General features: G+C 49.1%; 1 protein-coding gene across 2 annotated transcripts in view; it reads right to left on the bottom strand.

Annotated features, from left to right (window-relative positions):
* Nucleotides 1-12041, bottom strand: part of LOC147081081 (TNF receptor-associated factor 2-like) — an 85513-nt gene that overhangs the window by 38364 nt on the left and 35108 nt on the right. For both annotated transcript variants that reach the window (XM_085980955.1, XM_085980956.1), the window contains exon 5: nt 5693-5854. In XM_085980955.1, coding sequence (XP_085837081.1) covers nt 5693-5854 — 162 coding nt within the window. The remainder of the gene's footprint in view (nt 1-5692; nt 5855-12041) is intronic.

Below are 12041 nucleotides of genomic sequence, written 5' to 3'. Positions count from 1 at the left end.
AAGAGGCGACCTCGTACCGTGATACAATAGTGGTCAGTGATACAGTTATAACGAACAGTGGTGAACAGTGCTAACTACTAACAGTGATACGATAGTGAACGTGGTTTACCACACTGACATGGGGAGAGAGCAGCACCTACACCGAGTAACTGACATGGGGAGAGAGCAGCACCTACACCGAGTAACTGACATGGGGAGAGAGCAGCACCTACACTGAGTAACGGACATGGGGAGAGAGCAGCACCTACACTGAGTAACTGACATGGGGGGAGAGCAGCACCTACACTGAGTAACGGACATGGGGAGAGAGCAGCACCTACAATGAGTAACGGACATGGGGAGAGAGCAGCACCTACACTGAGTAACTGACATGGGGAGAGAGCAGCACCTACACTGAGTAACTGACATGGGGAGAGAGCACCTACACTGAGTAACTGACATGGGGAGAGAGCAGCACCTACACTGAGTAACTGACATGGGGAGAGAGCACCTACACTGAGTAACTGACATGGGGAGAGAGCAGCACCTACACTGAGTAACGGACATGGGGAGAGAGCAGCACCTACACTGAGTAACTGACATGGGGAGAGAGCAGCACCTACACTGAGTAACGGACATGGGGAGAGAGCAGCACCTACACTGAGTAACAGACATGGGGAGAGCAGCACCTACACTGAGTAACTGACATGGGGAGAGAGCAGCACCTACACTGAGTAACGGACAAGGGAGAGAGCAGCACCTACACTGAGTAACGGACATGGGGAGAGAGCAGCACCTACACTGAGTAACGGACATGGGGAGAGAGCAGCACCTACACTGAGTAACGGACATGGGGAGAGACCAGCACCTACACTGAGTAACGGACATGGGGAGAGAGCAGCACCTACACTGAGTAACGGACATGGGGAGAGAGCAGCACCTACACTGAGTAACTGACATGGGGAGAGCAGCACCTACACTGAGTAACGGACATGGGGAGAGAGCAGCACCTACACTGAGTAACGGACATGGGGAGAGAGCAGCACCTACACTGAGTAACGGACATGGGGAGAGAGCAGCACCTACACTGAGTAACTGACATGGGGAGAGCAGCACCTACACAGAGTAACTGACATGGGGAGAGCAGCACCTACACTGAGTAACGGACATGGGGAGAGAGCAGCACCTACACTGAGTAACGGACATGGGGAGAGAGCAGCACCTACACTGAGTAACGGACATGGGGAGAGAGCAGCACCTACACTGAGTAACTGACATGGGGAGAGAGCAGCACCTACACCGAGTAACTGACATGGGGAGAGCAGCACCTACACCGAGTAACGGACATGGGGAGAGCAGCACCTACACTGAGTAACGGACATGGGGAGAGAGCAGCACCTACACTGAGTAACGGACATGGGGAGAGCACCTACACTGAGTAACGGACATGGGGAGAGAGCAGCGCCTGCACTGAGTAACGGACATGGGGAGAGAGCAGCACCTACACTGAGTAACTGACATGGGGAGAGAGCAGCACCTACACCGAGTAACGGACATGGGGAGAGCAGCACCTACACTGAGTAACTGACATGGGGAGAGAGCAGCACCTACACTGAGTAACGGACATGGGGAGAGCAGCACCTACACTGAGTAACTGACATGGGGAGAGAGCAGCACCTACACTGAGTAACTGACATGGGGAGAGCAGCACCTACACTGAGTAACGGACATGGGGAGAGAGCAGCACCTACACTGAGTAACGGACATGGGGAGAGAGCAGCACCTACACTGAGTAACTGACATGGGGAGAGAGCAGCACCTACACTGAGTAACTGACATGGGGAGAGCAGCACCTACACTGAGTAACTGACATGGGGAGAGAGCAGCACCTACACTGAGTAACGGACATGGGGAGAGAGCAGCACCTACACTGAGTAACGGACATGGGGAGAGCAGCACCTACACTGAGTAACGGACATGGGGAGAGCAGCACCTACACTGAGTAACTGACATGGGGAGAGCAGCACCTACACTGAGTAACGGACATGGGGAGAGCAGCACCTACACTGAGTAACTGACATGGGGAGAGAGCAGCACCTACACTGAGTAACTGACATGGGGAGAGAGCAGCACCTACACTGAGTAACGGACATGGGGAGAGAGCAGCACCTACACTGAGTAACGGACATGGGGAGAGAGCAGCACCTACACTGAGTAACTGACATGGGGAGAGAGCAGCACCTACACTGAGTAACTGACATGGGGAGAGAGCAGCACCTACACTGAGTAACGGACATGGGGAGAGAGCAGCACCTACACTGAGTAACTGACATGGGGAGAGCAGCGCCTGCACTGAGTAACGGACATGGGGAGAGAGCAGCACCTACACTGAGTAACGGACATGGGGAGAGCAGCACCTACACTGAGTAACTGACATGGGGAGAGAGCAGCACCTACACTGAGTAACTGACATGGGGAGAGAGCACCTACACTGAGTAACTGACATGGGGAGAGAGCAGCACCTACACTGAGTAACTGACATGGGGAGAGAGCAGCACCCACACTGAGTAACGGACATGGGGAGAGAGCAGCACCTACACCGAGTAACTGACATGGGGAGAGAGCAGCACCTACACTGAGTAACGGACATGGGGAGAGAGCAGCACCTACACTGAGTAACGGACATGGGGAGAGAGCAGCACCTACACTGAGTAACTGACAATCTATGCAGAAAGACGACGAGTTGAAAAAGAAAAATGTAAAGGGTCTGAGGAAACGGCAGAAGGATGGAACTAAGTGGAAAGCTCTTTGAGAGTTGGTACAGAGGCAATGGGCCGAATGGCCTTCCTGTGATGTAAAATTCTATCATTCTAAGTCTGTCTGCAAAAGTCTTTCTCAATTCGCAAGTTTCCAAACACTTGGTCTGTTAGCTAAACTGTAACTAGATTTTCAGAATGGACACACAATGAGCTGGTGTAGATTACATCATTGTGGCCATTCGTAGTTTTAACTACGGAAAAACATCTGATGTAGAATCATAAGACACCATCTGCTTCTGTAAATAACTGAAACAAGCAGATCCAACAAGCTTACAATCAACACTGACCACTCCTGGTAGTTTGACCTTTCGCACTCCCTGCTCTCCGCCAGACTCTGGCACAGCAACATAGGGAATGAGTTGAAAGCCTCATAGAAGAACAGGTGTATGCATCAAACCACACACCATTTCCAGGTTTCCTCTTTTCCCTGTTAATTTATTACCAAATTCCCCCAGGGCTATGTGTGGGAATCCCCTTCTTGGGTGAATAATGCATCAATGGAATATTTTGCCCCTACATTTCCTTTAACAGCAAGTTGAGTGTATCTGTGTTTGTCTCAGCTTTTGTTTCAGGCCCTGTATTTGCAGCATAGGTTACTGGGGAGACCGAGCTAATTATTGCAGAGAGCTGCTGGCACTGTGGAGCCCGAGACAAGCTTCAGATTGCACGTTCAGAAGAGATGGGGAGAAGATTGGGACCCAGGAAGTGGCACGGTGCGTGATGTTGTTGAAGATCAGTGAATTACTTCACGTGCCAATCCCTCACTCTGCCCAGCGTCCGGTGACGGAGTATCCACCCTGACTGCAGTAGTATGTCCTCCCGAAGGAGCCAGCTCTCCAGCATGTTGGCCCTCGGATTTTGATGGGAAGTGACTCTGGGACACTGTGCTTGTTCTCACTTGATGAGGGGGCTGAGACACAGGAAATGGCTGGATGTCAAAAACAAAAGAGGTTTGGCACAGCAGGTTCTGAATCATCCATGATCTCACCCTTAGCTTAGATTGCAGGCTGCAGCCATTCAAAGGGCAGTGGTCAGACTCGACTGGGTACATGTCATCTGTTGCAGTAAGGATATCGAAAATATAGCCCCTCTGCCCTGTCTAACTTCATCCAATCCACCAGGATCTGGTGGCAGTTAAGTTTACTGTAGATCTGCCCTCATCAATTCTGGTTCAATTTCAATTCAGATATTAACAACACAGCTCACTAAATTACTCAAGACTGAAACATTCAACAGAACAGATAAAAATGAAATACTGGGAATTCACAGCAGCATCCATAAAGAGAAAAGGTTCATCTTTCAGGACTCTGTCAGAACTGGGAACTAACATCCGACAGAGTCTCTTACAATTCAATTCAAATCGCTTTATTGGCATGATGACAAGGTACATCTTATGTTGCCAAAGCATCGAAAAACATTTATGGTTGAACACAAACGCAGATCTATCCATACAGTGTATAAACAGATATGTCCCTGAGTGTATAAATATACATTCGTATAATTTGTATATACTCTTTTCTTAAATGTAGTGGTTGTCCCTCTGTTTATGGCAAGCTGTAACATAGTGTGCCGCTAAGGTTACACAATTTCTCTGTTCCCCTAGTAGGTATGGGAGTTTTTGGTCGTCATTCAAATTTCTGAATTCCGGGCATATTTTTGTGAATTTTGGGTAGAAATTCCCCCTTATGCCCTGATATTTTCTACAAGCTGTGAGGAAGTGCATCTCTGTCTCCACCACTCTCTGACTGCAGTGAGAGCATATCCTGTCCTCTCTTGGCAGCCGGGTCTGCCTGTGTCTGCCTTTTTCGATGGCCAGGCTATGAATTGTGATATATCTCTCACAAACCAGAAAGTCCCAGGTCTGTGCTGAGTTCGCTGATCTTGAATGAGTTTGACAGTCTCAGTCCAGCTGCTGGTGAGAATTGGCTCAAAGCGCTGAACTGCCTGTAATTCAGCACTAGCTTGCCACCTCAGTCAGAGGGGCCACAGGACGGCTGGTGTGGGAAACATGTAATGTTGGTGAAGCTGGGCCTGAGGCACGTTGGAAGGGCAGAGTAGAGGAGGTTTTACTCTGCGTCCGTTTCCATCCCTGGTCTGTGCGGATTCGACGGATAGCAGCCTTGGCACTACCCAGTGATCCTTGCTCAAAAGTGCCCGTCTGTGGGCACTGGGCGAGGACACAACCGGACTCATGACTTTCTCCACGGTCGACTGGCCACTCACCACCTGGGTAGACGAGGAATGGTCACTTGGGGGAGGTACTGGAAGGTGACTGATATTCAGCAAGGGGCAACACCTCCAAGAGAAATGGGGATACAAGTGGCAAAGAACAAACCCTCCTGAGGGTCGGTTTCCTCAATGTCGCAGTGAAACAGACATGCTGGGGTGACACCAGCCAAAGGGGAAGTTTCAGAACACATCCGTTTATCCTGTTCATCAGTTCGTGCTGCCTCAACTGCTACAGTTACTTTATATTAAAATTAAAACGGAGTTACACTATTTTTGAATACATCATCACACCTGGCCATGCGTGGGACACAAGAGTGAGGGTGCGGTGCCTTACACGAGAGGCTGCGACTGTGACCCATTTAGTTACCACCACGGGAAATACCTCCACTTGTAGCTGCTGGCTGTTAGCACCGAATTACCAGGCAGTTATCCAAGCTGATCCCAACGCTATTCTGATCCACCCTCTGCATTCTCCAGCAGGAGTCACAGGATGGCAGTCAGGAGCAGGAACACTGGCTGATTTCTTAGCCCCCCTTTAATGCAGGGGTGCTGAGGGCAATTGCAGCAGCTGATTTGCTACTCGAGCTGTGACAAGCTGACTCAGCCCAGCCCAGCCCAGGAAGTCGTCAGGGAGCTGAATTCAATCTTCTCTGAAGACCAATTACCTTTATCTCCTTGTGGTGAAACGACGATTTGCAGAATTTGCAGTTGAGGTTTCTTTCAGGACACTCTCGTTCCATGTGCCGGGACAGGTCGAGCTGGCGCACCATCCTGCTGCACGCTTCGCAGGGCTTCAGTGCATACTCACACCTTCCCTCGTGGTCAGCCTGTAACACAACAACAGATACAGGTAACGGGGACAGTCAGCCCTCTGCAAGACTGCAGCAATCGCAGGGGAAGCAAGTGCCGGGACAATCCCTCCCTGAGGCCAGAATTTATTTTCTGTGAGCCATGCGCTGTCGCTTCATCCGCCCAATCCTCAATCCTCACTCCGTGGCCGTGCCTTCTGCAGCCTCGGCTCTGGAATTCCCTCCCTAAACCTCGCCACCTCTCTTTCCTCCTTTAAGATTCTCCTTAAAACCTCCCTCTTTGACCAAGCTTTTGGTCACCGGCCCTAATTTCTCCTTACGTGGCTCGGTGTCAAATTTTTTTGTCTTTTAGTACTCCTGTGAAGCACCCTGGGACATTTCGCTCCGTTAAAGGCGCTATATAAATACACAAGTTGTTGTTGCATCCCCGCTGACATGTGGAGTCGGCCAGCGTGCCGCCCCCTCATTCTCACACTTCTCCCCACAGCCACCTTTAAAGCTGCACCTCGTCACTCAACCTTAGCTCGAAAGGGCAGCTCCAGCTTCAACAGGGCGCAGACTCTGGCTCAGTGGTAGCAGTCCCGCCTCTCAATCAGAAGGTGTCGGCTTCAAACCCCACTCCAGACATTCCCGGTGAATGGAGACCAGAGCTCCGGCTCGCAATTCTGGGTTGACATTCAGCGGAATACTCACGTCCGATGGGTGTGAGTGATCGGACAGTGCAGAGGGAGCTTTACTCTGTATCTAACCCATGCTGTACCTGCCCTGGGAGTGTTTGATGGGACAGTGTAGAGGGAGCTTTACTCTGTATCTAACCCGTGCTGTACCTGCCCTGGGAGTGTTTGATGGGACAGTGCAGAGGGAGCTTTACTCTGTATCTAACCCATGCTGTACCTGCCCTGGGAGTGTTTGATGGGACAGTGTAGAGGGAGCTTTACTCTGTATCTAACCCGTGCTGTACCTGCCCTGGGAGTGTTTGATGGGACAGTGTAGAGGGAGCTTTACTCTGTATCTAACCCGTGCTGTACCTGCCCTGGGAGTGTTTGGTTCTGACCCCGTTTACTAGAAGTGCTCCACTCCCCAGCACTGACATCTACCTGTAACAGCCAGTTCACCTGAAAACATTCACCGAGAGGTAGAAGTGGGAATGAACTTTTACTCTATAAACACAATGAGTAGTTTTGTGAACAAGAGCAGCAGATCAAGTTTAAAAACATGTTATTGCAACTACCCCATTTAGAGCAGTAAATCTTTGGGACTTTCCACTGTGCGGTGCTATTTAAAAACCCAAGGGCTGTTGTGAAGTCCCAGGGACTTTCCGAGCAGTAAATCTGCGGCCCTGATCAAACAAACCACTGAGCCAAAGGGCGTCAGTCAGCTGCAGCTGTGGGTTTGCAGAGGACAGATCATTAACCGTTGCTGCACTGAGGCCTGGGGTACTGGACAGTGGACAGGAGGGTTGGTGCGCGAAGCAGTCTGCAGTCCTACCTTAGCTGCAATAGTAATTCTTTACTTAATGCACATATCAGCATTATAACTGAGCCTCTGCCAGAATCTCACTCCACTTAAACCATTTAAACATGGACCTCAACCCCCAACAAGCATCAATAATCTCCCAGTTAGACCAAACACTTGATGTTCACGCAGCAAAACCTGTTGTGTAACACGAACAGGAGATCGGTGGTCGAACGCTGCTGACTGTGCAGCGGTGAGGTGAGACTTAACATCTCTCTCTTTTCATACCCCAGTTCTAAAGATGCTGTCGTGCTGGGATGCGGTTCCAAGGCAGTCACAGCCCTGCGGTATCACACCAAATGGACAGCTCTCATCAAGCTATTGGACCGTGGGAGAATAGCAGCTAATCCTGATCTCGGTCTCACCCGGAGCCCAGAGCAATGCTTTCCAGCAAGAGCCATTCGGATCAGGAATCCTGCCCGGTATTTCATAACACAGAGGCACTGAGATCAATGGCAACACCCCCAGTCCTTTCCCAGCTGGGACCAGCTCACAACACAAACAGCGAATCAAACCCTCCGTGTTCAGTCCCACACACTGCACTCACTTACCAAGATTGAAACACACCCTCAGGCAGCCCAGTGCTCCTGTCATTTCCAATCACTGGAAGATGACATGGTGGGCATTGAATGAAGGCCCACGGCCAGTAGCCACATGCACGTTTGACTGTACAACGAGCATGCTCTGGCTTCCCTCAAACAGCAGTGAATTTGGGACCCACGTTTAAAACGAAGGGGAGGAACTTCCAATTGTTAAGTTAGTTAAGGCAGTAAGTAACCAAGCCATACAGACCAAATGTTCCCAGTTTTAACTGCATTACAACAGTGACTACACTTTTAAAAAAAGTACTTCATTGGCAGCAAAGCACCTTGGGATGTCCATCGGTCGTGAAAGGCGCTATATAAAGTCTTTCTTTTTGATCTCTGATCCAGACGGAGTTAGCTGACCTCAGCTGAAGTGCCAGTAGAGATGCTACAATCTGCTGAAATATCAGCCGGGGTCCCCAGTCCCGATCACTGTCCAGTGACCCCTGCTGGAGCGTGCTCATGTAGACGTTGGGCGAGGACAGATCAGGGCTCAGATGTGATGCCCCCAGTAGTTGAATATGCCTGACAACGCACTGTCTAGGCTCAAACATAGAGGGTGGCCAGAAGGGGTGCACAAGGGCACCTGTGGAACCTGCGCAGTAATGAGTCAGTGCTTCAGGAGAGGAAGAGAGGAGAGACACACAGATTCGGTACTGATCGCTGAGCTGCATGTGTGGAACCTGCTTGTATCGTAGAGGTTTATAGCACAAAGGAAGCCATTCACCCTACAGCCTTTTTCAACACTTTCTGAAAATCCATACACAACTGGTCAGTTCAAAAAGCTTAAATTTGTCAAAAATGACTTGCCTTAAACAATACAAGTTCACTGTCCTTGATTAACGGGGATGCATTTGTAAATGCTTATTAATGTTATCTCTAATGGTGGATTGCAGGAGTTTGCCCACAAGCGATAGTAGACTAACTGGTCCACAGTGACCCAGCTTATCCATCTCTCCTCCTTCAACAGAGGGGTTACATTGGCTGCCCTCTGGAACAATTTTCATATTTAGCTCATCAACCCAGAGTGCAGGCCCAGGGCCCAGAGTGCAGGCCTCAGGGCCCAGAGTGCAGGCCTCAGGGCCCAGAGTGCAGGCCTCAGGGCCCAGAGTGCAGGCCTCAGGGCCCAGAGTGCAGGCCTCAGGGCCCAGAGTGCAGGCCCAGGGCCCAGTGACTCATCCACCTCCAGTTCTAACCATTCTTTTCCAGGACTAATCCCTTTTTTCCAGTTGTCAGCTGTTATGTCCTCCAGTAAACATTCCCACTCCCATTTGTAAAAACCAATGCTAAATATTTAATATCTCTGCCATACCTTCATCCTCCACAATTAGACTCCTCCATCATCCCGGAGTGGTCCCACCCTCTCTTTAACTGTTCTCTTACGTTTAGATGCTTATTAAATTCTTTACTATTTCCTTTTACATTATCTGCTAGCCTTTTCACATATTCCCTTTAAACCCGTCTAATCCCCCTTTTCACCTCCCCGCTAGACTTTCTGCATTCCTGTTTTCGTTAGTGATGTCAGTGTTGTTAGTCCTAGCTTTCTCATGTGCCTCCCTCAAATTTTCTGATTAGTTTTAATCTCTTTATCCATAGAATTCCATTCTTTAATGCACCCTCTTTTCACCTTAAAAGGAATATATTTATTTTATAATCTATCCATCTCATATTTCAAGATTCGCCACTGTTGAGGCTAACTTTTCTTGCCAGTTAATTTTGGGCCCGATCCCTTATCTTGCCTTTTGAACCTTGCCTATGTTGAGTCCAGCACCCTTACCTTTGACTCTTCATCATCCAGTCTACTATCAAACTGAACCTATCTTGTGGGTGCTATTTCTTTCCCTACTCTCATATTGGTTTTTGCAGTCACAATGTGAGAGAGGTGGTTTCTGCACAATCATTTGAGCCGTACAGATAGTGAGAAGTTTCAAGTTCGAACTACATCGAACAAAAGCAGCACAACAACCTGAAACTAGAAAAACCACTGTTAACAATCCCGAGCTACAGTCGCTAACTAATCTCATCTCGGTATGGAAATTAAGTCAAACTAACACACACCATCCCCCTTAGTAAAGAACACACCCAGAACTCAAAGACGGGATTTACGGGAAATTAGAGCACAACAGCAGAACCAACACATCCCGAGAGTACAATTACCCTGAAGGTTTCATGAGAATTTAAATCATCTGGTTCCAGTCTTGCCTATCTGTGGGTAGCGAGAGCATCTCCTGTAATGGCTTAACTCTTCCCCACCCCCCCTCCCCCCAAGGATCCAATCTTGATATCCTATTCAACCTCAAGCTGAGTTACCGACTCCATATCCTCTCCATCATAAAGACTACCTACTTTCACCTCCCTAACACTGCCCACCACCACCCACCTGCTGCTGAAATCCTCATCCACCTCCAGACTCAACTATTCCATGGCCCTCCTAGCTGGCCTCTCACCTTCTACCCGCCGTAAACTTCAACCCATCCAAAACTCTGCTGCCAGTATACTATCCCACTTCAAGTCGCACTCACCCAGCACCCATGTCCTCACTGAGCTACACTGGCTCCCAGTCCCAGCACTGCTATTGTGTTGAAATCCCTCCATGGCCTCACCCCTCCCAATCTCGGTAACCTCTTCCAGTCCTAAACCCACCTCCCCCCTTCCCCATCCCCCCTCCCTCCAGACTTTCCGTTCCTCTGGCTCTGACCTTTTGTACATCCCCCCTCTTCTTCAGCCAACTAGGCTTCTCGCTCTAGAATTCAGTCTCTAAACCTCTCCGCCTCACTCTCTCCCTTTAAACCCCACCTCTGACCAAGATTCTGGGCGCCCATTCTAATATCTCTTTCTTTGGCTTGCTGTCAATTTTGCAAAGCAGTGTTTTGAGAAGCACCCTGGGTATTTTTCTATGTTGAAGAGATTGTACAAATGCAAGATAGACTCTGATTGATACAGCGCAGGAGGCCATTCGGCCCATCGTGCCTGTGCCGCCCCTCTGGTAGAGGGATCCAATTAATCCCACTCTCCTGCTCTTTCCCCGGAGCCCTGTCATTTAGTTCCCTTCAAGTATTTATCCATTTCAGATCACATCAACTCACTGGATAACAAAATGTTTCCTCATCTCCCCTCTGGTTCTTTTGCCAATCACCTTCAATCTGTGCCCTCTGGTCACCGACCCTCCCGCCAGTGGAAACAGTTTCTCCTTATTTACTCTATCAAAACTCTTCATGATTCTAAACACCTCGATCAAATCTCTTAACCTTCTCTGCTCTGAGGAGAACAACCCCAGCTTCTCCAGTCTCTCCACATCACTGAAGTCCCTCAGCCCTGGTACCATTCTAGTAAATCTCCTCTGCACCCTCTCCAAGGCCTTGTTCTTCCTAAAGTGCGGTGCCCAGAATTGAACACAATACTCCAGCTGGGGTCTAACCAGTGATTTATAAAGGTTTAGCATAACTTCCTTGCTTTTGCACTCCATTCCGCTATTAATAAAGCCAAGGATCACATATGCTTTTTTAACGGCCTTTTGAACTTGTCCTGCCACCGTCAGAGATTTGTGTACAGACACCACCAGGTTCTTGCACCCCCTGTAAAACTATACCATTTTGTTTAGATTGCCTGTCCTCGTTCTTCTTACCAAAATGTTTCACTTCACACTTCTCTGCGTTAAATCTAATCTGCCATGTGTCGGCCTATTTCCCCAGTCTGTCTATGTCCTCCTGAAGTCTGTTACTATCCACCTCATTGTTTACTACATTTCCGAGTTTCATATCATCTGCCTTTAACAAGTCCGTGCTGACTTTCATTTATCAGCCCATATTTTTCTAAATGCCAATTAATTTTGTCCTGGATTATTGTCTCTAAAAGTTTTCCCACCACTGACGTTAGACTGATTAGCCTGTAATTGCCGGGTTTATGCCTCTCCCTTTTTTGAACAGGGATGTAACATTTGCAATCCTCCAGTCCTCTGGCACCACCCCCATATCCAAGGAGGATTGGAAGATTGTGGCCGGAGCCTCTGCAATTTCCACCCTTACTTCCCTCAGTAACCTGAGTTGCATCACATCTGGACCGGGTGGACCTTTCTACTTTGAGGGCTGCCAAATATTTAAGTATCT

The sequence above is a fragment of the Somniosus microcephalus genome, unplaced genomic scaffold, assembly GCF_052327205.1.
Source record: "Somniosus microcephalus isolate GS21.2 unplaced genomic scaffold, FLI_Smic_1.0 scaffold793, whole genome shotgun sequence".
NCBI lineage: Eukaryota > Metazoa > Chordata > Chondrichthyes > Squaliformes > Somniosidae > Somniosus > Somniosus microcephalus.
Note: the sequence above shows the minus strand (reverse complement) of the source record. Positions and strands in the feature narration are given on the sequence as shown.